Consider the following 26,151-nt stretch of genomic DNA (forward strand, 5'->3'; position numbering starts at 1 on the left):
CTACCACCACAATGACTAGAAACAGAGCTGTGATTTACTTACCACGTAAAAGACTTTAGTTAAAAGCAGTAAATAATTCATTACTCACTCCAGAAACAAGATGATCAAGAGGTGATCATCTAAGCTGAAAGACAAATTCTTGAAAACAAAGTCATTAAACTAGAGGTAAGGAGATGGAAAAAAGCATTTTGGAAACTTTGAAACTATTTATTCAGTTGTTCTGTACAAGACTAACATTTTTCATACCACCCCCACTATCTCCAGCAAGACAGTCCCAACACACACACACACAAAAAAAAAAAAAATAGTAAACTGCAGCTCTTACACCGAGAGGAACTGCCATACTAAGTAAGTGCCATGGGAGCCTCGCCTCCCCACACCGTCACAAAAGCGTTGCAAGTTGCCTCATCAAGGCAGAGATGCCAGACTCCTGGCTCCCCATCAGCTGTCAGGTCTCTGCGTGGTTCTGCCTTGCTGCGACTGCTCCGTACCATTCACTCATTCATTATAACATGTAAAGAAAAAAATATCCCACAGAATTTCCACCAAATAAACATTTCCCTGAGGCAAGAGGCTTCGCTAAATTCCTAGGAGGGCATTCTGCTCTGGCCACACACGTGGGTGCTTCCCAGCGGAAGCATTCAAGTGAAAGCAAAGAGAGGGAGTAGAACCAGTACCTCAAGTCACTCGCTGAGAGTCCCTATCCTGCCAGGTGTCTGAACACTCTTTCAGCTACCATGGGAAGTTGAAGGTGCAAAGTACCTCTCAGGATTAGGCCTTCAACAGGAACCATGCGACATCCACTGCTCAGAGTCCATCCATAACTGCTGTGCTTAGTTTTAATAACACAAGTTCTGTCTTTGGCTCTTTTGCTACAACCTAGGTATTTTCTGTAAACAAATTTTAAATCTGAGCTGCATTTTTTTAAAATACAAACAATGAACTCATCTTGGGAAATTATGCATCAGCTCAAATTGAAAACAGTCCACCTTGGATCTTACAAAAGAAAAAATGGTGAAAAACTAAAGCAGATATTTGCTGGTATACTTAGTGTCAGCATCCTTCCCCAAAGCTCAAGAAGGAAGGTTTTTGCATGAAATACCAGTAAAGTCTATGCAGATCAGTGCTACTGCTGCATGATTCAGGTGTGGCTGGGGGGGCCTGAGAAAAGGCAGAAAAACAAAAACCACAAAGCTCAGTTGGAACCATAGCCTGACCCTAGCGATGCACAGCCTGAAAGGGGGTGCTCAGTAGTATTTAGGTCTAAGAATTAAAAAATTAGAAAGAAAAGACACACTGCAATTCTAGAGGTCCCCATTTCTGCAGCTGTGACAAGCACATGATCCTAGTGCAGAAATCATCGAGGAGAGCAATATTATTCTCTGGAATTCATTTGACTAGTAGCGACCTTGGTTAATCTGTATCATTCCCTCTGCCCAAAGAGATCATAACTGACGACCCTAAGAAAGAATGGCTTTAGGGGAGGGTCTGAAACCCGCCTGCACAAACTCAGATAAGAACTGGTGCTCTTGCTGGATTTGGTACTGTGTTCGCAGTCACCAAGACACCATTGAAGTCCAGACAGTGCAGCTTTTTTTTTTTTTTGATGTGCAACCATAAAAAGCTCTATTAAATAAAACAGAATACATTTTAAATACAGAATGATTAAAAAAGGGTTGAGGAGCACACAAAATAGGGCTGAAATGTGTCACTAGTCCATTCTTGCTCCACCATAAAAGGCACTGGAATTATGTCTTCCTATACACGTGACATGCTGAGAAGTGTCCCATTCAATCCAATGCATTCGATGGTACTGAGGATAAAACTGAGCAGGAGGGAAAAAAAATCCAAACCCCGAAAGAAGTACAATTCTCAAAGTCAATGACTGCATCTAAAAACATCTCTAAAGTCTTCCTTCTCCTCCAGAGGGGAACATCAGGTGGTTCATTAGATTCACCACACAGGAAATGTTAAGTCCTCCAATTAACTGTAGCACAGTTTTATAGTACAATTGAAGAGTTCGTCAAACGTCTTCAGAAAGCACTGGCAGTGCTAGAATTATCCAAGTAAATCCAAAGGAGAAGAAAGAAGCACCTTTCATACCCTCCACTGGGAGACCAAGGAGGTAACTTGCTTTGGAGGTACTTGGCAGATATAGACACAGGTGGGTGGGAATCCACTACAAGAAAGCCAAGCCACCAGAGTCTCCCTGCAAGTTCTAGCTCCTGTCAGTGCCAGGGAATGCGTGAAGGGCAGCAGCAATAAAACAGTGCTACAAAATGCTTCTCTCATTAGGGCATGGCTCAAGGTGGCCCATTGTGTGGGGCTTAGCTCTGAAAGCCTCTGAGCAAACGCACCAATGAGTTCCTCGTTAGAGTTCAGTCTCTCCAGTTGTCGTGAGGGGGGCGGGGGGGAAAGACACAGCCAGTATCCAAAATTCATGACCTGTTCCTCTTGGTTTTATCCTATGTGTGCTCTATAGCTCCCCTCCTTGCAGACGTCACAACTTGCGCTGCTGTGCATTGGACCCTTTGCCGTGAAGCTGAGAAGCATCTGAAAGAAAATAAAACCAAGTGGGAAGGGGGTTCAACATCAGCTCCATGGAGCTGCGTGCAGCTGGGGCAGCCAGATCTGTCCACACAGGAAAACCTACTTTTTCCCTTCCAGCACCAAGGAATCAGGGGGCAAGAGGATGTGCTTGGAGACATCTCACAACTGGGAGCAGCCCTGCCTCTGCACCTGAGTAAGGGACACGGGAAACACTGAGGGTCTTCTGTGGCGTCCCAGCAAAAGCACCACAGCAGATTCAGATTGCTGGTTGACTAGCTAGCCTATGCCCTTCTCTAAAAGCTATCCTACCATGCCTCCCCATCTAGGAAACTAGAAATACATGCTACTGGCTGCCTTGCATCTAAAGGTGGTTTGAAATAACACTGTTAGTACACCTTTGCCGTTCTAATGAAGGCTTTAGGTGCCCACTGATAGCAACAGGAATCATAGGAATCTAACCACCAAAGTAACAGAAAGGAACAGATGTGGAGGGAAAGAGAAAATGCTGAAAGAGAAACCAAAGACAGAAGAAGGAAGGAAGTTTAAAGAAGCAGAAATTTTCCAGGAGCAATCAGAACTACCAACAGACTATGACGAACAAATGGGTGTACTGAGATGTGCAGTTAAGCAGCAGCGGCACTGAGCAGTGTAGCAACAGCTTCTTCTCCAGGACAAGGACAACTCATTCCATGCACAAGCTCAGTCCCAGCACGTTGTACTTCTGAAGCGAGCAGTCAGAACCATTGCCACAGCACCAACACACAGGCACCTCCACCAGCAAATGCAGCAGTGACAACACATAAGCAAGCACTGGATGCTCCTTGTCCAAACACTTTTTGATGAATGCTGGTATAAGCACTTTCATTTAAGATCTCAACGTTTCCTTGCATTTGTAGCAACCTCCCAACACACCAGAGTCCTCGCAGCTTTCAGCCAAAGCAATGCAGCTGTGGCCATCTGCTTAAACAGCCAACCACAGTTTATGCCAAAAACAAATTAATTTTGTTTCAAGATTATGGTGGCCACTTAAATATCTATCATGTTCTTCTACAAAACACCACAGTTAGTGATGTTCCCAGAGATGATAGCAATAGGCTCAATCTCCAACCTTTATGTGAAAACAACAAGTGAGAAAGTGGGTCCCTGCTGAAGCTGCCTCAATGGTCAGTTTTTCTTCACTTATTCCTAGTCACCTTTTGTCTACTCACAGCTTCTAGCACTACATCCTGCTTAAGAGCAGCAGTCCATCAAAAACTTCTTTTGTTATAAACCCTGTAAGCAACAGCGAAGTAACCACACTAAATTCCCTCAAATAATGAGACAGAGAACTCCTCAGTGACACAGAATACATTTCACAACCCAGTTTCAAACTGAAGTAAGTCACCTCACTCTCCAGTAACTGTGGATTTACAAACAGGAAGGAAAGGCCTGTCACACCGGTGATTGCTGCTAGTACCTTCTTCTGCTCTACCACACCAGACTGGCATAACAACCCACCTCAGACAAACTTCAGCAAAAGAAACAAAGACAACAAATTCTTTGAATTTTCACCAGTGGACAGCACTCTCTTCTTTCTTCATCAAACAAGCACTGCACTCAGCACTCAAGGGCTTTCTACCCCATGACTGCTACAGGAGGCCACATCAACTCCAGCAGGTTGTCCACACATCTAATTGCCTCAGTGCCACAACACTAGGCTAGCAGATCCACTCCTTAATCAGACTTATATTGCCCAGTGAGACAATCACAACAGGAGCAGGTACTAAGACAGTGGCACTGACCTGCACTGAAGTGCTAAAGAACACCTGAACAAGAAAGCAGAAATAGCAATTGCCAACTGGATAAGCAACTCCCTGAAGCAGGTAGACCTGATCTGCTGGCCCTGCATTTCCATTTTCAGAATGCTGCATGGATCCCCCTTACTTCTCTCCTTCCTCCACAGTGCTACACGTTTACACATGCTCACTCCCACCAGGCAGGACTCCATTTGCAGGCAGAGATGGTGTTCTTTGGAAATCTCTTGGTTTGTGCATTGCTTCCGCAGGCATCAAACTGGGGCAGGAACAGGCTTAACTGCAAAATCATCACGTTGTCAACAGCAAGTAAAGCAGTCTCCATTTACACTACAAACTTGTCGCGAAAGAGATGCAGGCAATTAGCTCAGCGCACAGATGCAAGACATTCTGGTCTGACACATTTTATATAGGTCACCAGAAACAAAACTCCTCAGAGCCAGACTACTCATTCCTGGGGAGCCCTGGCAGGCTGTGCATAAACACGCACAGCTTTAATCCCAGCAGGATAATTTTTACCACGACACAAGCAGCAAAGCAGAGTACCTCCAGGAACCAACACTTCCTATAAGCACTGAGGGCTCACCGTTCCAAAAATGCACAAGTTTGCCCTGGCTAACTAAACAGTACAGGACACAGAACGCAATGCCTCGCTTTGTACCTCGGGGAGGCCGCAGGTTTTAGCGATGACCGCACTGGCCAGACAACATGGACAACCACTTTGCTTTCACCCCTAGAGGAAGGATCTGCTGTGATACAGGATGACTCACGACGCAGAAGACAAACACGACCATCTGTCAAGTTACCTGGCAAACTTTGCGGTAAATGAGTGGACAGGGCAGAATGTGAGAGTGGCGCTGCATGGTGGGGGCTGGAGTGCAAGCCAGCTAGAAGACCTAGAGAGAAAAACAAAGAAAGGAGAGGGGAAAAAAAAGAACAAATACACATCGAAGGCAGAAACAAGCAGAGGAGCTGCAGCAGTTAGCCTATAGCTCAGCTTCCAGCCATTGGGACTTCTGGACTACCTGCAGGGATGGGCCCAAGGTTCTCCAAATGCAACTGCTGGAGATACAAGTGCACAAACTACAGCATGAGGCAACAGCAAGAGAGATGGGTTGGTCTGCAATGGGTTAACACAGCAGAGCATCAGCGTTCTTGTTATTTGACAGCACAGGCACAAGTAACATGCACATGCATGACCAGGAGGATACTCACTGTGGCCAAGGCCATGGTGGAAGGTTCCTGGAGCAGGTCCTGTAACTATTGCATCCTTTGATACTCCTGCTTTTGGGGAGGAGTCTGAACTGAAGGAGATGACATGAAGAGGGAAGGAATGAATAGGAGAGATAATACCTAACGGGGTGGAGCTCAGGGCAGCTGGCAACTTTGGATTGCTGGACTTGTAGGATGGAGCCAGTACACTTAAGGAGGAAGAACTCGTTAGCAGCACAGCTCCACTAGTTCCTTTCTGAAAAGGAACAGAAAAGGTCAGTCAGGAGTAAGAAAACCAAGGCATAACATCACTCATACTTAAAGAGCTGCAAAACATGGAGTGCTCAAGCATTCCTCCTTGCAAGAAGCGCCCCCCGAGCCGGGCCCAAGAGCTGCCAACTCCTGAGACCATCTGGAGGTGCCCAGGACACTGGCAATCCAGCTGCTGGATGCTATACTCTTCTAAATGGGACTGTACTGGATTTCACTCTGTTGTTCCCTTACTCTGGAACAATGCCTCCGTTAGGCAGAGGAAAGGCTCACACGCTGCCTGTGAGTTCCAGGAAGGATGCTTCCTACTTACCTGTAGCAGCATATCACTGCTGACAACTCGAGGCACCAAGGTTTGGTGTACCCCCGCACCCAAGAATGTTATCTGAGATCTCTCCCATAGAGAGAGATACCACTGAGGAATACTTTGCAGCTCTCTATCTCAGAAACAGACAAGGTACACAGGCTGAGCAGTACATGGTTTTCAAGCCCATTTAAATATACTCATTTAATTGCCCAGCTCTTTCCACATGCCACAAGAGGCAGGTATAAGCAGCCAACCACAAATTAATACAACAGCGTTAGGAACAATTACTTTTTTGCTATAGATGAAGACAAAAGTCCTTATACCATTAAATACAACAGCTGAATAATACAAGTCTGTATAGGTAACCCAGGTGTCCTTCATGAGACATTACTGAACTGTATTTTGCTTAGTTGTTACTTTAAGCTGAAAATGAGAGCTTGAGTTCTGGAGTGCAAGCCCATGGCAAAGGTCAGGACTTCCCAGCCTAAGCAACCAAGATCCAGACAGTCATTCAAGAATTTCAGGAAATTATTTTGAAGTCATCACTTTACTGCAGGTCTGAACAAGTTAGGAGATGGCCTGACACAGTGCCACGCACTCTCCTGGCTTTAGGCTAGGCCAGCACACCCCTGCTTACCGGCACAGAGGTAGAAGATGCGGTGCTGCTAACAACAGCTGGCTTTAGGGAGGAGGTCAGCAATTTGGCCACTCCTTGAGTGCCCCCGCTAGAATCTCCGTTTGAACCTCCAGGAGGTGCCACCAGAGTCAACTTCTGTGAAACAGGCGTCTTCTTCACTGAGGAGCTTGAGGACTGGCGGTTGGATGCCTGGCCCGAGGAAGGGGTCTGCACACTGGTCAGCAAACTCCCAGAGGAGCAGCCCTGGTTTGCAGAAGCTCCAGATGAGGAGCTGCTGGAAGAAGCCCCATGCTTGGAGAGGGAACTAGAAACAAAGGGCGATCTGTAAGATTGTCCTGAAGAGCTAGAGCCACTTGAGTGCTTTCCTGTGTAGCTGAGAGATGATGAGGATGAGCCTGGGCTCTTGTGGGAGCTGCCAGAGTTTTGGGTGCTGCCGGGTGATGCAGAGGAGTGGAAGCTCTGAGCTTTGGTTGATGACTTGACCTGCTGGAGGAGGGAACGTTGGGGCAGTGGGGAGGACGACTTGGGATTCTGCAGTTTGACAAATGGAGCTGGGGAGGTGAAAGTTTTCTGTAGCTGGCTGCCTGAGTGAAAGACCTTCACCTGAGAACCCGGCACTGGGGTGGAGGTCTGAGGCCCATGGCTTGGCCGGACCAGGCTGTGGTGTTTCTGTTTAGCCTGGTGTGTGTCAGGAAGGATTTTGCTGGGGGAGGCTTGGCAGGAGAGCTCTTTGTAATTAGAGTTCTCTGTCTTTTTGTCTTGAGAAGACTGGCCCAATGCCAGTGCCTGCTCAGCCAGGAAGTTTAGAGGAGACTGAAGGGAACTAGAAGATGATGTAGGGGAATGGTTGGACTTTGGAAATGTCCTCTTCTCCTCTGAGGATGCAAGAATTGGGATCTTCTCTGGTGGAGCTTTTGGAGCTCCAGGAAGAGTAAAGTCAGGGCTCCCTCCCACTCTGCTGTTCAGCACAGCCAGTTCCTTAGAGACTGCTTCAAGGGAGGAAGTGGGATTATGAATTAAGTCCTCATCCAAGGAGTCATCCATGAAGGTAGCAGAAGTGCCAGTGCTGCTGGCTGCCTGGGCTGTCCCATGGGACAAGAGTTCTCTGGTTTGGGCACTGATGCCCAGAGCTCCTCCCTGGGGCTCTGAAGACAGAGCTAAGGTGCTGCTTGAGTGCACTGAAGGAACAGAAACCGACACCTTTTTATCTGGCTTGCAGGAAGATTCCTGGAATAAAATCACAAGAGAAGGCAGAGTCAGAACAGAAGCAGGGTTTACTGCTGAAACGGGAGGGGAAGGTTCCCAATCTGGGGACAAAAGGCAAAATAGGCACGTTCTGTGCCTGCTGGCCCCCCACCTCTGCCCCAACTGCTGCTGCCATCAATTTTAGCTGCTGTTCTAGTTGTTTTTTCAAGCCCAGTACTGACTAGAACTATTTCACAGTACAACTTCCTTGTACCTAGTGTATAGATACAAGGCTCAAATATGGGATTTAAGATGGCAGACACTTGACTCTTGGTGTATGTTAGCTGTGAGAAACAGAAAACAATGAACTCACCTTTGCTTTCACCTTAGTAGGAGCTATAACTTTTTTCTTCGCCCTGTTTTGAGGGAGACAAAAGAAACATGGCTCACTGAATGCCCGCAGGGAAGCATCCAATTAGGGAGCACACTTGGGCCCTGTTAATGATGATCCACTGGGTCTTTTGCAAAGAGCCAAGGGAACAGAGGCAGCATCTCAGGTTGCTAGGATTCAAAACCATATGACATTTGGTTGCTGCTCTAGGAAGCCTCAACTCCCACACAGGGGAATGAATTAGGGACTGGAGCAGAGTCTTGAAATGGTAGCAGAGCAGTGAAAGCACTCAACAGACACATCCTGCACTGGCTGCCAGGCTAGGAGCTACTACAGGAACCCACTGCTGACCTAACTACAGCAGTACCCAGAGAGAAACTGATACAGAGATTGTTTTGAAGAAAAGTTACACATTTTTCTTAGGTTCCCAGAAGAAGTCAAGGATGCAAAAGCATCTGCCAAATTCACAGAAAATAGATCATTTGGTCTGGTCAGATGCAATCTCTCATACAAGACATCCCTGAACTGCTAGAATGGTATGGCTGAGGGAAGGATGACTCTACACTCTATTTCATACTCTTTCTCACACTTCCCCTCGCTCATCCAGTGCTAAGAACAGGACCATCTGTCAAACAGACATCAGCCTAAGTCGGTATCATCATCTATTATAGACTGCCAGCAAGATCCATGAGGCCCTTCGGCATTAAAGCACCTGCCCAGCTGGATTCCGATGGCTCTCTCGGTTTGCCACCCACAAGAATGTTGCACCCACCTTCACTAGCTTGAGCTCATTGGACCCCTCCTTTAACCAGGCAACAAGAAACAGGGAATCCAGAATCCAGTAAGGACCAACTGAACAGGCAGCGATAATCACAGTGCTGGCATCACACTCCATTTTACCTTGATCTGCCTCCCAGGGACCAGCACAGAGGCCTGACTCCAGTCTGTTGAACAAGGCCAGGGGGCAACCTGGCTTCAAAGCTCTTGTCTTTGAGCTTACTGTAAAGCTAGAGCACCTCAGAAAGGCTGTCGGTGAGAGATATCACACACAAACAACTACTCTCCCTAGACCTCCCCAAATGAAGCAGCGCCAAACTATCTGATGGGAGCCAAGCAAGCTCAGGTACTCCTGCGTGTTCCACCCAGGCCCCAGGGAACGGAGTTCACCAGTTATCACTCCAAAGGAACGCTGCACGATACTCACAGGACTGATGTGAGGTGTCCGTGTACACGCCTGCTCTCCTTAAACAGTGTCCTAAGAAGGGAAGAGAGCAATGAGAAGTGATATCCAGCAAGACCCAGTAGAGCAGCTGGGATCACTGGAGACAGAGCTGCACAGTACAGCAGGGGACTTAGTGAAATTAAAACCACAGAGAGAAAACAAATATTCATCCCTTTTCCAGGAAAATCCTCCTGAACTCCCACACACAGTTCCCTCTCTGGGGATCTATACTTGTAGGCGCTGGAAAGGCCATTAAGGCAGTTGTTGGACAATAACTAAGGAAAAAGCTCTGCCAGCTTAAAAAGCTGACAGCCAACTGGAGAGGCAGTACAATCATTCAAGCTGGACATTGCTGCTGCCAGAGATCATCCAAGAGTTGGCAGATCATCCAAGAGCTCTTCAACTTCAAGGAAGAAAGGTTACCTTCCCCTGACTTAATACAGCAATATGCATTAGAAGCTTCCGCGCATTGCACATCTCTGTTGCTTTTACATCCCCAGCAAGCAGCTGAGGTGATCTCTTAAATCAGCACAACCATTTCTGTAACAATTGACTAACGACAACCAATAAAGAGAGCTTCATCCAAAACCCTTTACTACTGAGGCTAAGTAAATCAGAATCTCACACAAACACTATTTCACCTAAAACAGCTGCCACTCAGCTGCCACCTGAGATGTCAGGGTGAGAAGCTTATAAATACACCTGCAGTAATGGCATACGGAATACACTTCCTGTCTCCTGTTAACTGCCTGACAAAGACTTTTGTCATCCTTTTTCTTTTAAAAAGTAAGCTTATTTTAACTTTATATTTTGTTAATCACCTTTTGCTGCTACCTGAGAAAACAGAATCATGGCAGGGTCTCTCTGAACTCATACACATAGGCACTACTTTGTCCATCTTCAAGTTCCTCTTAAAGATGAGCTTCCACGATCACGATGACAGTGAGTCAAGCTGACTTGACGATAAAACTGTTCACAATTCTCACAGTGTTGCCAATCCCTCCCCTCTCCTGTGTGGCTGTCAGTCTACCCTCTGTCTTTAAACCCCAAAGTCATAGAATGATAGAATATCTCAAAAGATGGAAGGGACCCATAAGGATCATCAAGTCCAACTCCATCAAGTCCCAGCAGGAGAAACCATTGTCCTTGAGCTATTGGAAAGCAACCAGGAAAACTGCTTTTGTTCAGTCATTCTGTAGTTAACTTCACTGGAAGGCCCTCCTACACCAAGTCTTAGGTGAAAATCTGTATACCTAAGAAGAGTTTCACCTACAAACTAAGGGGAAGATATTTCAATTCCCTTCTACTCCAAGAAAAGCCTTTTTAAAACTTGGCAAGCTATGACCCTCAAGCTGGTAATATCTTTAACAACTAAGTAGGAATTTGCACCCACCTCTTAATGCCACCATTCAGCTCCCGTACACTAAAACAAACACACTACAACGATGCACATTACTGTACTTCATGTGCACATGCAACTGCAATGGCCACGGACTTTTCCAACTGGATCTGTAATGTGCTACTCATACTGCTCTTAAGAACTGGTACCTACTTCTTCCTTTATCCCCCATGAAACCCAAAAAGCAAATTCACAGAGAGAAGACAGTGCTGCCCAGCTCTTTAAATGCAAAGTGATAGAGATTCCAGCAGTAAGACTGTACAGTTGCCCTTTTCTTTAAAACTATTGAGCAAAACAAAGCAGGCCAGAAGCTGATGACAGTCCCAGCAGAATGACTGCAATTTGTACGGCTCTCTGCAATTGCTAGCTCAATGGCATGGATGATGGAGGGCATGAAAGAGCCGGAAACAGCAGTGAAGACACCAGATAGGGTAGAGAAAACCACACCAAATTCCTACTTACTCTGCTTTCTGATTTGTATAGTGCAAGTCCAAAGTCCCTAAAACTTTCTGCTTTGCTTTCATTTGGGAATACTCTAGGATCTAGGGAAGACTTCTCAAAGTGTCTGAAAAATGCATCCTTCGTGAGACAGATTACAAAGTGATCCTTTGTAATACAGATTCAAGAAACCACAGGCCAGTCAGCCTCATCTCAGTCCTGGTTCCACCTTGTAACTTGTCACTGCCAGTGGCATCCATCTGAGGTCAATATGGGGGCCAAGACTACTCAGCATTGTCATTTACAACCTGGATAACAGCACGGACTGCACTCTTAATAAGTTTGAGGGTGATATAAAAACAGACGGAGCAGGTAGAAGGGTAGAATATGTCAGAGGGCAAGGCTGTCATTCCCAGGGATCCGGACAGGCTGGAGAAAGGAGCCAACACAAACCTTGTGAAGCTCAACAAAGACAAACAGAGAGTCCTGCAGTCAGGATGGAATAACCTCACACAGCAACACACGCTGTGGGCCAACTGGCTATGTAGGAGCCTTGCAGATAAGGACCTAGGGGTCCTGGTGGACAAGTTGAACATGAGCTGCTGCTGCTGCAAGGGTGTACTGCTGAGAGCTAACTGTATGCTGGCAGGTATTAGCAAGAGCAGAGCCAGCAGTTCAAGTACTTATTCCACTCTGTTTAGCACTTGTGAGGTCACATCTGGATACAGCATCCAGCTTCAGAGTCCCCACAATACAAGAGAGATGGTGACAATCTGGAGACAGTCTAGAGCCACTAAGATGGCTGAGGAACAGGGACATACAAGGAGAGGTGGAGGGAACTGGGTTTGCTTAGCCTAGAAAATCAGAAGACCAAGGAGGGTTCTAGCAGCAGTCTTCCACTATCTAAGGAGTGTGGGAGGGCAGGGAGCCACAAACAAGATGGAGCCAGACCTTTCTCAAAGGTGCACAGTAAAAAGCAAAAAGGAATATTAAGTTCAGTGCAGCAAGGGGAATTCTGATTGGAAGTAAGGAGAAAAGATTTCATGAAGAGTGATTAAGTACCAGAACAGGGGCCCAGAGATGCTGTGGTAATCTCCATGCCTGGAGATTTCCAAAACTCCATAGGACAAGGCCCTGAGCACTCTGATCTAACTTTGAAGCTAGCCATTCTTTGAGCTGGGGTAGGACTAACGACCTTCCAAGGTCCCTTATGACAAGGAATCCCTGCAGTACAACTGGATTCTTGCTCACCTGGCCTGCATCCAGCCTTTTGGCCAAAGGGGCTTCACCTCTCCATCTAGGAAGGTCTTCACATAATCCTCTAGAGACTGAGCCTTATTCTTGTCAAGGTCATAACCATCCAACTTAATCTTCACCAAGTGGCAAAGCAGCTCCCTGAAGAACAGGAAGATTTCAAATACAGTTACGCAGATTAACTTTCCCCAGTTGGCGGTCATTCTGGTTATCCAGGGCTGGATAAATACACCAATACACACCTGGCTCCTCATAACACCTTGCTAATAAAACCGACCCTGCACTGCCTCCACAAGAAAGAGGAAGGGAAAGGCACATTCCTCACTCTGTGTGTGCATGCACCTTGATGCACCAGGTGCGTGCCTTGTTACCCCTTCCCATTTTAATATCCTGAGACAGCAGAGGTAGTAAACCAGTGCCAGAATTACAGGCATCATTAACAACCGCAGAACTGAACCTCTCTGCTGACCTTTGTGCTGACAGGCAGTGAGAAGGCAGGAAGTGAAGCTTGATTTGTTCTAAATGAATCAGCCATCCTATGGAGCAGCACCCCAATTTGTCACAGAATAAGATGGAGAAGACAGCGTGACTGATTCTCATTTTATCCTTTGTCACTCTCTCCTTCACCCAGCGCTCTGTTCTGTGTCAGAACCCTGGGTGCCAGGGGCAGCAATCCCCATGAGTTTCAACTGCTTTCACGACCACAAATCTGCTCTTATTAAGAGTCTAGTCTGTAGGATTTCAGCAATTCAGTTCCTTCTTTCCGCAAAGATCTGTCCCTCTCTTTTGGCCTGCACAGAGGCTCCTTGGCACTTCTCTCAGAGTTAGCCTGCACAAAATCAGCTTAGCTTTGCCACGTATACAAGGGTGAGATTTATTAAATGCAATAGTGGCTTCCAGAAACAGCACAGTTCGCCACAAACCTCCAAGCTGACTGTTACTACAGATGATCAGCACTGCTCTGAAAACTAGATACAAATACTGAAATGCTTCACTTCCAACTGCACAGAATCAGTCAAGTCACAGGTTCACTTAACGTCTAAATTATGCAAACCTGATTTCAGCATTCCATTGAAATTTCTTTCGTGGTCCCATGACACGCTTCCCTCCCTTTTCTTCATCCTCATCATCATCAGAACAAAGTCGATCTCGCTGGTCTTTGTCCTTTTCCTCTTCCAGCATCCTAAAATGCACAGAGAGATAATGTGGAAGTCATGTCCAGAGATACTTAATCCTGTCCTTCAATCTCCTGGACAGTGTTGTTCAGAGGTCTCAACAGTCAATGATAACACAGGCATGGGAAAAGGATCTGAATCTCTTGCTTTGGATGCAAGCTGAGCTACTGCTCAAGGTTAAGACATCTCTCAATATTGTGTAACAGAGACCATGGGATTAATTCAGCTGTTCTGTGACTACCCTGTTCCTAAAGACGTGCCCACACAGATGTGAAACACTTCAGCCAAATTCTTGTCCCATCAATGCTGCTGTAGTTGGCATCACCATTGAGAGAACAAAGAATGCACACAGCTAATTAGGCCCATCAGCAATTTTTGACTGCAGAACAAAAATAGGTGGTAAATTTCATGAGAACAGCCTACAGGTCACAGGGAGCCTGCTGACAAGAGCTACAGATGCATAATGAGCGAACAAGGAGCTTACTTGGCAAACTTGGCCTGAGTGTGAGCTTGGCATTCCTCCTGGTACTTGGCCATCTGCTCTGGCATGGCCCTTCCAATGGCTTCCTTCAGCTTCTGCAGAGGCTCCTTCAATCGGCCACCCTAGAGCACAGCACAGGCCACACTGAAGTTCCATGTGGTGCGTTCCAGATGACACACCCAAATCTGGCAGGTCCAGACCTTGCCAATTCTGGACCCACACCACCAGATGTGGTGCCTGAACTGTGTTCAGCAGAGGATACCACCACCTTAGGTGGGCAACAGCTGTGCTCTGGAGATCAGGAGCAACATGCAAACGAGAGAGGGCTGCACTGCCAAATTCACTCACCTGCTCGTAGAGATAAAGCTTGCGGGCACGCTTGACCAGAGTGTCCTTACTGCATGGGAAGAAAGCAGCCAGGTGGGCGTACACCCCTGACCGGATCTGGCTGTTCAGCTCCCGCGTTTGCAGCTCTATGCTGAAGAACAAGACAAACACAGCACTGACCAGGGAGCTGGCAGGGGCTCTCTGAGCAACATAAATGCAACTCTGAGGCAACCTGGGGAGCTGGAGGCAGGCAGAGAGGGACAACGTACAAGCCAAACTACATGACAGTTCTTTAGATTTTAGAATCAGACTCAAGCCCTTTATCCCAAGCTAGGCCTTTTAATCTAGTTTCAGAGTAACTGGAAAAGGAACAAAAGGATGTCAGCAGCCTCATTTATTCTGCATTTCTTCCTGGCAGCTGAAGTGCAGCAGTGTCAGGCAATGAAATGGGATGTACATGCCGCTCATGTCAGATACTATAGTGGTCTAACACAGGATGATAAAGAATCAAACTTTATCCCTTGGGCTTGAACTTACTTCCCAGTGAGTAGATTCAAGAGGTCAGTGTGTGCCAAACCCACCTCTACAGTTACGTATAACTTCAGAGACTAGCTTTTTATGCCACCTGTCAATGTCAATAAGAAGTGTAAAAACCCCTAACTGATTCTACGGTAAAGTCATACAAATCATTTAAATCCCTTCTGAACGTGGTTACAGTTATCAGTTTGAAAACAGATTAGGACTGTTTCTGCAGTCAGCACCGGAATGCTAAAAGGTGGTAATCGCCACTTGAAATGAGAGGGAAACAGATTCCCAAACTTCCCTTCAGCAATTCCCTTCACGTGCCTTGATAAACCTTAATGAAATTAAAGCCTCTGTGTAAGTATTACACTGCGATGATCACAAAGCTGTGCGCATTCATCAGCCTTCTCCAGACACTTGAAGAACAAAGCCATTATCAACAGCTGCGTGAAGCAACACTGGCATTCTGTAATTGGGGGGCCTCAAAAACACAGAGCCGTAATGGAGTTCTCCAGTCTGCGAAGAAAACCAGTTGAACACAGCAGCCTTATCCCAGTTATAAAATATTCCATACAGCATATAACTTAAGTTGCAAAGAACACACTTGACATATCTGACAGGGAGAGATTTACTATCCTTGTATCAAGCTATGATCACACATCAAGTGACCAAATATAAGGACACAGGTATCGAGCATCACCTTGATAACAGGAGGCCTGGATACCTCCCTTCCAATCTTCTCCTACCTCACTTAGACATCATATTTCAACTGAAAGTCATTTCTAGGAGACTTTCACGTTACCCTAGGCATGTTCTGTGTGGAGGACCTGTATAAGGACAGCCCCACAACTCCTACTAAGCCTGCTCCTGAATTTACCAAAAAGGTTCTACCTAATATTCTCCTTTCCCACTCTTCTCTCCTGGCGGCACTTACTCTAGTATGATGTTGTTAATATCCTGAGTGAAGAATCGCTGTTTGCCTTCTCCCTCTGCAGCTCTGGCAGCCTGGAAATTAGCAAATAGCACAAGTCACCATCAGTTCACAGGTACAGACACAGGCACAAGCAATCAAGTGGTTTTTAAACCACTGAACATGAGCCAGCAGTGTGCCCAGGTGGCCAAGGAGGCCAACAGCATCCTGGCTTGTATCAGGAATAGTGTGGCCAGCAGGAGCAGGGCAGTCATCGTGCCCCTGTACTCGGCACTGGTGAGGCCGCACCTCGAATCCTGTGTTCAGTTTTGGGCCCCTCGGTACCAGAAGGTCATTGAGTTGCTGGAGCGTGTCCAGAGAAGGGCCTGAAGCTGGGGAAGGGTCTGGAGAACAAGTCTGATGAGGAGCAGCTGAGGGAGCTGGGGGTGTTTAGCCTGGAGAAGAGGAGGCTGAGGGGAGACCTTATTGCTCTCTACAGCTACCTGAAAGGAGGTTGTAGTGAGGTGGGGGTTGGTCCCTTATACCAAGTAACAAGTGTTAGGACGAGAGGAAATGGCCTCAAGCTGTGTCAGGGGACTTTTAGATGGGAGATTAGGAACAATGTCTTTCCTGAAAGAGTGGTCAGGCACTGGAACTGGCTGCCCAGAGAGGTGGTGGAGTCACCATCCCTGGAGGTGTTCAAAAAAACATGTAGATGTGGCACTTGATGACGTGGTTTAGGAGGCCTGTTGGTGTTGGGTTGATGGTTGGACTTGATGATCCTAGAGGTCTTTTCCAACCTTAATGATTCTATAAACCACTTCAGAAATACTGTAAAACAGGCACAGTTTTATTCCACCACATTCTGCACCAGCTACTTGCTGCAGATGGGCTAAAAGCTGGGGCAATCAACAGACAGAAGAGAGCTTGTGTCCCTTCCTCTTATACCTCCTCACTCAAGTCCAACCCCACCATCTGAACTGGTAAGACCATGTCCTGCCCACAGACCTTCCCATTCTGGATTCTCCTGTGCAGATACACAGGAGTCAAGTGCATTGGAGTGACAACCACTAGAGTGAAGATTCCTCCATTTAATGGTGCAAAGGAGATGGCCTAGTGGCCACTACCTTCGTTGGCATACTTCCCATGGGAAGAAGGGACAGTTCTGGGGCATGGTTTTAACCTTACACTAGAGCTGTTAGACAGAGTAATACAAGCATAGAGCTCATCCCTGGAACAGGGAAGATCATCCTAGTCACATTTAGTGACAGTCAGGGATACCTGTCATCAGGCTTTCTAGACCAATCTGGACACTAACCCAAGAAACCAACAGAAAGAGTAGAAGCCACAGGGGATATGTTGTTTCCAATCAACACTATAGAAGCTAAAAAACACAGTCCTGTTCAGGAAGCTTCCTAAGCTATGACTGCAGCACACACAGCACTGTCCAAAAATCACACCCATGAAAAATATGTCCAGAGGGAAAATAATTCCAAGAGATGAATGAGATAGTAGAAAATTGCCAAGAACTTTTAGTCCCTTCTGAGTGGGGATGTAAACAAAGCTGGGATTCACCACAAGGCACCACATAAAGTTAGTGACTCCTGTCATGGGAAAGGAGACCAGGAGAGAAGGGCATGATTTCAAAATCCCCTGATTTAACATTTCAAGGCCGAGGCTGGTAAGTGATTAATTTATGCCCAGAAGGTGTACTTTCCTCTCTGTCAGCAGCAGGTCATAGACAGCTGGTGGTATCAAAGGAGAAGGCTCAATGCTAAAGAGAATCCTCAACAGAAAAAATTCTTTTAGGAAGGAGAATTCAAGTCAAATCAGTTCAAGAAGAGGAAATGCCTGGAGGATCCACTTAACCCAGGAGATGCTCCCACCTGCTGGGATGGAAGAGACCTGGCTGTCAGACAGAGGTATGGCACCTCTTCATTTCCTCCTGCGCCAGAGTACATGTCCCAAAATCCTAACTGACCTGGTGGCTTCGATTTTTTAAATCTTGTATTTCTCTTCCTTGATTTCTTTTCTTTATGTACACAGTCCAGCAACAAGACAGACAGCAGCAGCAGGAAAATCTAACCAGGAAAATCTGTGGGTAGTCTGATATTACACTACCTTGCAGCAACATAACAATTAACTTGAAACCATGGGAGCCTCCGTAATAGTCTCCTTTAATTCAGATATAGTTCAGAAACAGCTGATTCAGTGTTAGCTATTCAGGCTGTTAACAGAAAATAGGAACATCCATGAAGAGCCCATTCTTTTTATCAGCTGTGGCAATACTACTTCAGTTCCTCCTCCTCTTCCATCGGCTCACCACCACTATACACACTTAAAATTTCTCAGCAGAACACAGTTATCTTTCACAGAAGCTTATCTTTAGTAACACGAGTTATTAAGTAAGAGATCCTTAAGTCACAGGTGCTCTAAATTGATGTGCCCCAGAAGGCAGAACACACACCACCGTAGAGGTCTAAGAACACTGTTTACGACTTAAAAATCAATGCTTAAAAACACCACCAGTAGCGGGAACAAAACATCTCAGCATTTGTTGACAGGCTGATGGTGACAGCCCTCACACCAGAGAAGGCCCGCAGCAAATCTGAAAGTGCACTTCTTCAACATGCCAGGAGAGGGATCCCCGACCAGCACCCAATGCTTCCCCGCTTCTCCAGAACAGCAGTTCCCAAAGTGGGACACAACATTTTGGAGAAGACAGGCAAGTCCCACAGAAGTCCAGCTACTGGTGAAAAGACATGGGATCACCCTTCTAACATATTCTGCTCCCTAAACAGTACCCCTACACTGAGATGTTAAAGATGGGGAAAGAACCCAGATTGCCAGTGATGTGGCTACAAGGTGGGAGATGCCAAATTGTACCCATGCTTCAGTGAAAGCATCTGCCTGTGTATGACACAGGAAACGGTTCTAACAAATCCTCAAGCTCCATCTACAGGGCTTCTCATGCCTTCTCACACTGTAGAACAGGTAATCCTTTCCAGCTGCACCCACGTATTTCACATGCAGAACACTGCATGCCATGTCACAGACCATCACAGCAAATTAAAGCTATTACGGGGGAATTTGTCCTTCAACCACATTAGTTCACATTTTAAGTTCATTCATGTTAAATTCACTTTAGAAATTACCTCTTGCATCAGATCCATACTTTACCAAGAGAGTTACAGAAGCCATACTGACAGGTGTGATACCAAGGGTTGCACTCCATACATAAGGCCAAGGACTTTGATGCGACCTGACATCTGGGCGTTCAAGAAAGTGACTTGGCCATAAGAGAAAACTGGGTGACACAAAGGTGTGACCTGATGCAGCACTGCTGAACTCCCCCACTGGAATGTGCTGTCTCTGGGAGAAGCTACACAAACCCAGCAGAGCTGTCCCCTCTCCAGCCATCACACAGTCCTACTGCCCAGCAACCAGCTGCCATACCTGAGCCAGTTCTTTGATGCGTTTCTCCAAAGGGGCTGGTAGGCCTTCTGGGAGGGATGGCGGTTGCTTGAAATCCTGCTCCGAGCCCATCCCAGGAGGATCACTCCCATCCTCCACATCAGGAAAGGGACTCCCTTCTGGGGATTCACTGAGGAGCCGCTCCAGGTCTAGGTCAGTTAACGAGTCCATAGCTGTCGCTGCCTGAAGCAGGTCGTTATCACTGGCATGGCCAAAGAGTGAGAGCAAAGGGTCAGGCGTCGCCTCTGCCTCCCTTGGGGCTGGAGGTTCTGCCGGTGAAGGAGTTGCCACTTTTGGCTCCTCATCTTTTTTCTTCTGAGCATCCTTCTCCTTCTGAAACTTCTTCAGCATCTCCTTGACACTAAGAGCGCCAGAGTATTTCTTCTTCTTCTTCTCCTTACTTGCATTTAATGCTGTAAAGCTGTAAACAAAGTACAGAAGATGAAAGGGAATGGAAATGAATACAAAACTAAAAGGGAAGAGAGGAGGATACTGTCATCCCAGTTCACTTCAGCCATACGCACTAATCCCCTGGAAAGTTGTAGCCACTTAACTAATTACACCAGGAAAAATATTCTATTGTTTCTTAAGGTTTTACGGTCCTGCTCCTTGTTCAGCCTAAGGAAGAGAAGGCTGTCCTTCCTCACTGCAGAGAGGTGATGGAGCTTAAACCATTTCCACTCAGTTCTGCTCTTATTTAGCTATGTGCATTATTCCAGCAAGGAAGATTTGGAAATGCACAAACAACTAGCACACAGAAATTGAAGCAAGCAGCAGCTTGAAGCTTTTTGCCTCTTAAAGCCAGTACGGCAAATTCCTTTTCCCTCTCTTCAGGCCCTCCACTTTCTGTTCCCATCAGTAGTTCCTAAACAGAGCTCCAGCAAACACCAACACTGCAGCTAGCTATGCCACTCTTTGCTTGGACACTCTTGCTGTGGAGCTCTGCTCCTTCCCTAATCCTCAGCTGCCTTTTTCCTCCCACTGTGGGGGCAAGGGGGGTTTACCTGCTGCTGCTTATGCAGCACGCACTCAAGACACCCACCACTGCAATAGGTACCACTGCAGCGTAGCAAATGCCTGAAGCAAGGTGTTGAGCAGCAAGCGTTCCCTCCCCTCCTTACCCAGCTTTGGGAAACTTGGACTTTTTGGATTTCTTCTCCTTGTCATAAGAGTCATCTTTCTTCTTCTTCTTCATTTTTTCACCTCCATCTTTCAACTTCCGCTTCTGCAGAGGGTTAAAACCAAGTCACAATCAAAGCATCTCCTGCTCATGGAATTGGACCTTTATCCCCATCTTCAATATTTCACAGCGCACCCAGCTCTTACACTAGAGACGATCCTACCAGTAAAGGGGAATGGATACCAAGCACTCCTGCTCTTTCCCCTTTTAGCCACCTTGCTTCAGCATTATGAAAACAGGGTTGTCTCCAGCAGACACTGCCGCCACAGAGGAGTGCACCTCTAACAAAGGAAATAATCGAGAAAGCTGGCTTGCTGACCTTGGGACACTTCTTCTTCTTCTCTTTAACATAATCATCTTCAGATTCAGACGCTTGCCGAAACTGCAGCGTTCCTGAGTTGATGTAAAACCCTCCATACTTCGTAGTAAGAGACGCTGGAACGAGCTCATCATACTGGAAATAACATAGAACAACCTATTGGCACTCTGAGCTTTGTTGCTCTATTCTGTCGCTGTGCTGCTTGGAGAACGGAGTGGGACCCGTGCCCCCCCAAGAACAGACGGTGCTGTGGACATGCCGGCCCACCCACATTCTCCTGCCACGTGGTTGCCCCAGGACCTCTCCTTCCCCAGCCTGACACACTCCTGGCTCGTGCCCCATTCAGGGTCTGCCCAGGAGCCAGCTCAGCCCTGCCCCCGGCAGCTGCCTTTAACCACCCTTGCTCCTGCCCCAGTACTCACTGCTTCAGAATTGTCGATGAAGGAGTCAGATTCGTCATATCCATACCCCATATCAATCAAGTCTTGTATACGGTCCTTTCTACGTCTCTTGCCACCCTAAACAATAAAAGATTGACAGTGGGTTCCTTTTCCAGCGATCACAGGGATGGCCCCAATACAGGACACCAACATTGGCACCAGCACAGAGAAGAGAGTGAGATCTGGTTTGCTCCTAGCAGCAGCAGCAGCACAAAACCAGCATTAATGCTGATCATATTGTCACCTCAGGATACAGGAAATCCAGTTTTAGGCCTTGTCACATAGAATCAAAAATGATGCAGTGAAATGAAAGGGAACCTGGACCTGCCAGACAGGCTGACTTTCTGCCAGCATGTCTTATGTTGAATTGGGCCTGCAACCCTTCAATGTTACTGCCAGCACAGAGATGGATTGTGCTTCCCTAACTGCTATACACTCAGCACAACTTGGTACTACACACATCAAACATACAGCCAGTGCATTAGGGTGCCCCATAGGTCAAATTCATATCACAAGACAATACAGCAACGCGCTATCCAAAAGTGCCTTGTACAACATAATGTAGTTTTATTGCGGTCCACAGAAGAAAAGCGAAAGGAAGAATAGAAAGGAAATGGGTAAGACAGATCAGCGCCTCTCACACTATCCCAGCGCATTTTATTGTCTTAAGGGCAACAAACTCACCAGAGCACCATACTTACAGACTTAACAGATTACATCATGCCACAGTTACAAGGTCTAGAAATTAATTTTTGCTTAAGATTAAATTTTATAAGTTACATTAAGACAATGACATTTTCCACTACAAGTGAGAACGTCATTCACTTTAATTAGATGGTCATCTGATTTAAGAATATATCCGAACTATTTTCGTGGACAACAGCCTTGAGACAGGAAAGGAGCATAGAAAACAGAAGCTTCCAGTCAAGATAAAGGACTGCAGGAGAACAGGAACATAAGAGCCAATGACCATTACTAAAACACTACTGGTTGAGAACTGAACAGCATTGCCTGTCCCGACGGATAACATAATAGAAAGAAGTAAAACATACATATTTTTCTTCAAACTTCCTAGCAAGAGCCTCCACTTTATGCCTTTCCTTTTCGTCATCATTAAAGGGATCAGCAGCGTCTTTCTTCTGTAGAAATAAAAAGAGACAAAAACATCAGAACCAATCCTGTCACACTGCCACCAAACCATGATGTATTAAACCCATCACAACTAGCACATCCAGGCAGAAGCTCCGACAAACTGACCTGTTTCAGTATTTAGTACAGCACTGCTTAATGTCTTCATCAGTGACACAGACAGTGGGATCGAGGGCACCTGCAGCATGTTTGCAGATGACACCAAGCTGAGCAGTGGGGCTGACACTCCCGAGGGACGGGATGCCACCCAAAGGGACATGGACAGGCTGGAGAGGGGGGGCCTGTGAGAACTTCATGAGGTTCAACAAGGCCAAGTGCAAGGTCCTGCACCTGGGTCGGGGCAGCCCCCCGCATCAATACAGGCTGGGGGATGAAGGCATTGAGAGCAGCCCTGCTGAGAAGGACTTGTGGGTACTGGGGGACAAGAATCTGGACGTGACCCAGCAGTGTGTGCTGACAGCCCAGAAAGCCAGCCATATCCTGGGCTGCATCACCAGCAGCGTAGCCAGCAGGGTGAGGGAGGGGATTCTGCCCCCTCTACTCTGCTCTGGTGAGACCCCCCTCTGCAGCACTGTGTCCAGCTCTGGGGTCCTCAGCACAGGACAGACATGGACCTGTTGGAGCAGGTCCAGGGGAGGCCTCAAAAATGATCGGAGGGTGGAACACCTCTGCTGTGAGGGCATGGTGAGAGGGTTGGGGTTGTTCAGCCTGGAGAAGAGAAGGCTCCAGGGAGACATTACTGCGGCCTTTCAGCACTTAAAGAAAGGCTTAAGAAAGATGGGGACAGACTTTGTAGCAGGGCCTGTAGGGATAGGACAAGGGGTGATGGTTTTAAAACAAAAGAGGGGAGATTTCAGCCTAGATTTAAGAGAGGTGGTAGATGCCCCATCCCTGGAAACATTCAGGGTCAGACTGGACAGGACTCTGAGCAACCTGATCGAGTTGCAGATGTCCCTGCTCACTGCAGGTGGGTCGGACTAGATAATGTTTAAAGATCCCTTCCAACACAAACCATTCTATGATTCTGAGAGTGTCTCTAGGTCTTGGGTGCTCTCTCAGCTAGTTCTGTACCTCTCTCTGCTTCTCCCAACTCTCATAACAAAACAAAAAGAATAAGCAGCATAAACCTCCAGATGACTGCTGAACTGTTCTGAAGAGCAACACCAAAAATGAGTAGAGTTCAATCAACTTTCTCTTCATTAAAAACACCCATAAGACAAAGTTCAGGTGCTACAGAAGTTTGTGTGCCATTGTGCCCTAATAAATGGCTTTCAGCAGGCAAACAGAACTGTCAGGCAACACCTGGAAGCACCACATCCACCACACAGGAACAAGATGCCAAACGCTAAGAGGGAAATAGTCACATGCAGTAGAGCAGGGTCCCCAAAAAGACACAGCCACATATTGTAGAAGCATCTCTCCTTTTCACAGGCTTTGGAAAAGAGCTGCTTATAGCTGCTAGCAAGCCACATACCAAAAATCACTTTAGATCAAGCAATTTCAAGCTGAACAAGGACTGTTCCACACAAGCCATGAGGAAACTTACCTTGTCTCCTGAAGAACCACCTTTTACTTTCCCTCGACAACTCTTCAGAAGATCTGGGTAGAAAAATTCTGGACAGCGTTTGTGATCCGGCTCAAAGAGAGTCAGTGTGATTCGAACAGCTGTTGCAGCGGGTTCAGAGTCCTGGGGCTGCTCTCCATCGTCTTTCCGAGACCTTTTCAAGAAGCTGCTGCTGAGCGGACCGTGGAGAGTGGTGAACGAAACCCTGTGGGGTTCTGTCATGGCTACAGCCAAGTCTTACCAGTCCTCATGGCACAGTTCCCATTGCATCAGAAGAGGCCTGCCCCGGCTGCACAGATACGGGCTTCACCAGCTGGTTAAGGATAACCAAGGACGTTGGCAGCGAACAAGTTGCTTGATTTTGAAGTTTTGTTGGGAAATGACAAGTGCCCGTGCTGCTGGCACTTGCTGCCGTCATTAAAGAGAAAGAATTCAGTCAAACCTTGAGTTGGAATTCCCTCCAGCGCTGGCAGCCCCCCACGTTGTAGCTTCTGCCTCCCCCGCCCCCATTTCTGAAGGCAACACAGCTGGCGAGGAAACCAAGCGACCTCACCACACTTGCCGGGCAGAAGGGACGGCCCGGGCCGCACCGCCCCAGGCCGGGGCTCCGCTCCACCTCCCTCCGGCCGGCAGCTCTCCCGCTGCACGGAGGCCCGGACATCCCCGCCCCGGGAGGGGTGACCTCCTCCCCGGCCCCGTCCGCGGCGCGGGGCTGAGGGGAGCCCGGGGGCTGACTGCGCCGCCGAAGGGAGCCCCGGCCGCGCCGAAGGGGAGCTCCCGGGGCTGGGGGGTAGCGGGCCGCGGGGTGGAGGGAACCGGGGCCCGAGGAGGGACGCGGAGCGCCGCTGCTGGGGCTGGAGCGGCGGGGCCGAGCAGGGCGGGAAAGGGGGGGAAAGGGGAGGGCAGAGGAGGGGAGGCAGGGCCCCCAAACGCTCTCACCGCCCGCACTCACCGCCGCGGGACACGGCCGCCGCCGCTGCCGACTGACTCCTGGGCCGCCTCCGAGCCCCTCTCCTGTGTCACGTGCGGGGGGGGGGGGGGGTGGGCGCTGCCTTCGCACTGAAGCCGCGCGCCCCGCGCCCAATCGACGTTGCCGCCGCAAGTCACGCCTCGAAGGAAAGGCGCTCCGACGGCCGGCCCGAGCCACGTGACGAGGGCGGACCTATCGGCGCTGCCGGTGCCGCCCCGTCCCGGCAGCACCCGCGCGGCGGCGGGAGGGAAGGACAAGATGGCGGAGGGGGTCTCTGGTGGCTCTAAGTGGGGGCTGGCACCGGGTGCCCGCCGCCACCGTCCATCGGGGCGCTAGGGGGAGGAGCCGGGAAAGGCGTGGGGGCAGCCGGCCGGCACCAGAGGTTGAGGGGCGGCGGCGGCGGCTCTTTCGGGGCTCTCGGAGCGGCTGCCCGCGTCCCGCCACTGACAGCAGCGCTCGGGGGAGCTCGGTGAAAATCAGCGGTGTGAACGCTCCTGCTGCGGGCAAGCTGCGTTCCTCCTGGCCTTTCTGGGCCTCGGAGGGTTTAAACCAGCTCAGAGTTATTTGGTAGAATTAACTGTAACTTAAGGAATTTATGTCACAGTAGATAAAGAGAAACAACATAGGGAAGTATTGGAAGTTGCAGATAAGGCTGTAAGCACCGGGACCCCCGGAGCCTGGCACTGGAAGACCATGATTGGTGGGGTGGTGAAACCACAGCCAGCCCCACTCAGAGTCTGGCTTCATGTATGGCTGTGGGGCCTAGGGGGTTCACCCTGGGGTACAGAAAGAGCTTGCCCAAGAGCGCCTGGGGCTGAATGAGCCAGCAGCGTGCCCAGGTGGCCAAGGAGGCCAACAGCATCCTGGCTTGTATCAGGAATAGTGTGGCCAGCAGGAGCAGGGCAGTGATTGCGCCCCTGTACTCGGCACTGGTGAGGCCGCACCTCGAATCCTGTGTTCAGTTTTGGGCCCCTCAGTACAA

The 26,151-nt window shown here is 48.1% G+C and overlaps 1 protein-coding gene across 6 annotated transcripts; it reads right to left on the reverse strand.

The window, feature by feature from the left end:
- Window positions 1-186: 186 nt before the first annotated feature.
- Window positions 187-25,318, reverse strand: UBN1 (ubinuclein 1). 6 transcript variants are annotated; one of them, XM_075105932.1, is made up of 18 exons: window positions 25,152-25,318; window positions 24,182-24,607; window positions 22,539-22,625; window positions 21,469-21,564; window positions 21,047-21,181; window positions 20,669-20,772; window positions 19,530-19,968; window positions 16,098-16,168; window positions 14,663-14,792; window positions 14,318-14,436; window positions 13,713-13,841; window positions 12,656-12,799; window positions 9,550-9,600; window positions 8,328-8,370; window positions 6,770-7,996; window positions 5,559-5,811; window positions 5,150-5,239; window positions 187-2,553 (listed from the first exon to the last, which is right to left on the reverse strand). In XM_075105932.1, exons 2-18 carry the CDS (start codon window positions 24,419-24,421, stop codon window positions 2,501-2,503), a joined length of 3,411 nt encoding a protein of 1,136 aa, XP_074962033.1. In that variant the 5' UTR covers window positions 24,422-24,607; window positions 25,152-25,318; the 3' UTR covers window positions 187-2,500. The 6 variants fall into 6 exon arrangements, with proteins under 6 accessions (XP_074962033.1, XP_074962038.1, XP_074962035.1 ...); XM_075105937.1 differs by lacking the exon at window positions 12,656-12,799; XM_075105934.1 differs by lacking the exon at window positions 9,550-9,600.
- Between the last annotated feature and the right edge of the window lie 833 nt (window positions 25,319-26,151).

This window comes from Phalacrocorax aristotelis, chromosome 10 (assembly GCF_949628215.1).
Source record: "Phalacrocorax aristotelis chromosome 10, bGulAri2.1, whole genome shotgun sequence".
In the NCBI taxonomy this organism is placed as follows: Eukaryota; Metazoa; Chordata; class Aves; order Suliformes; family Phalacrocoracidae; genus Phalacrocorax; species Phalacrocorax aristotelis.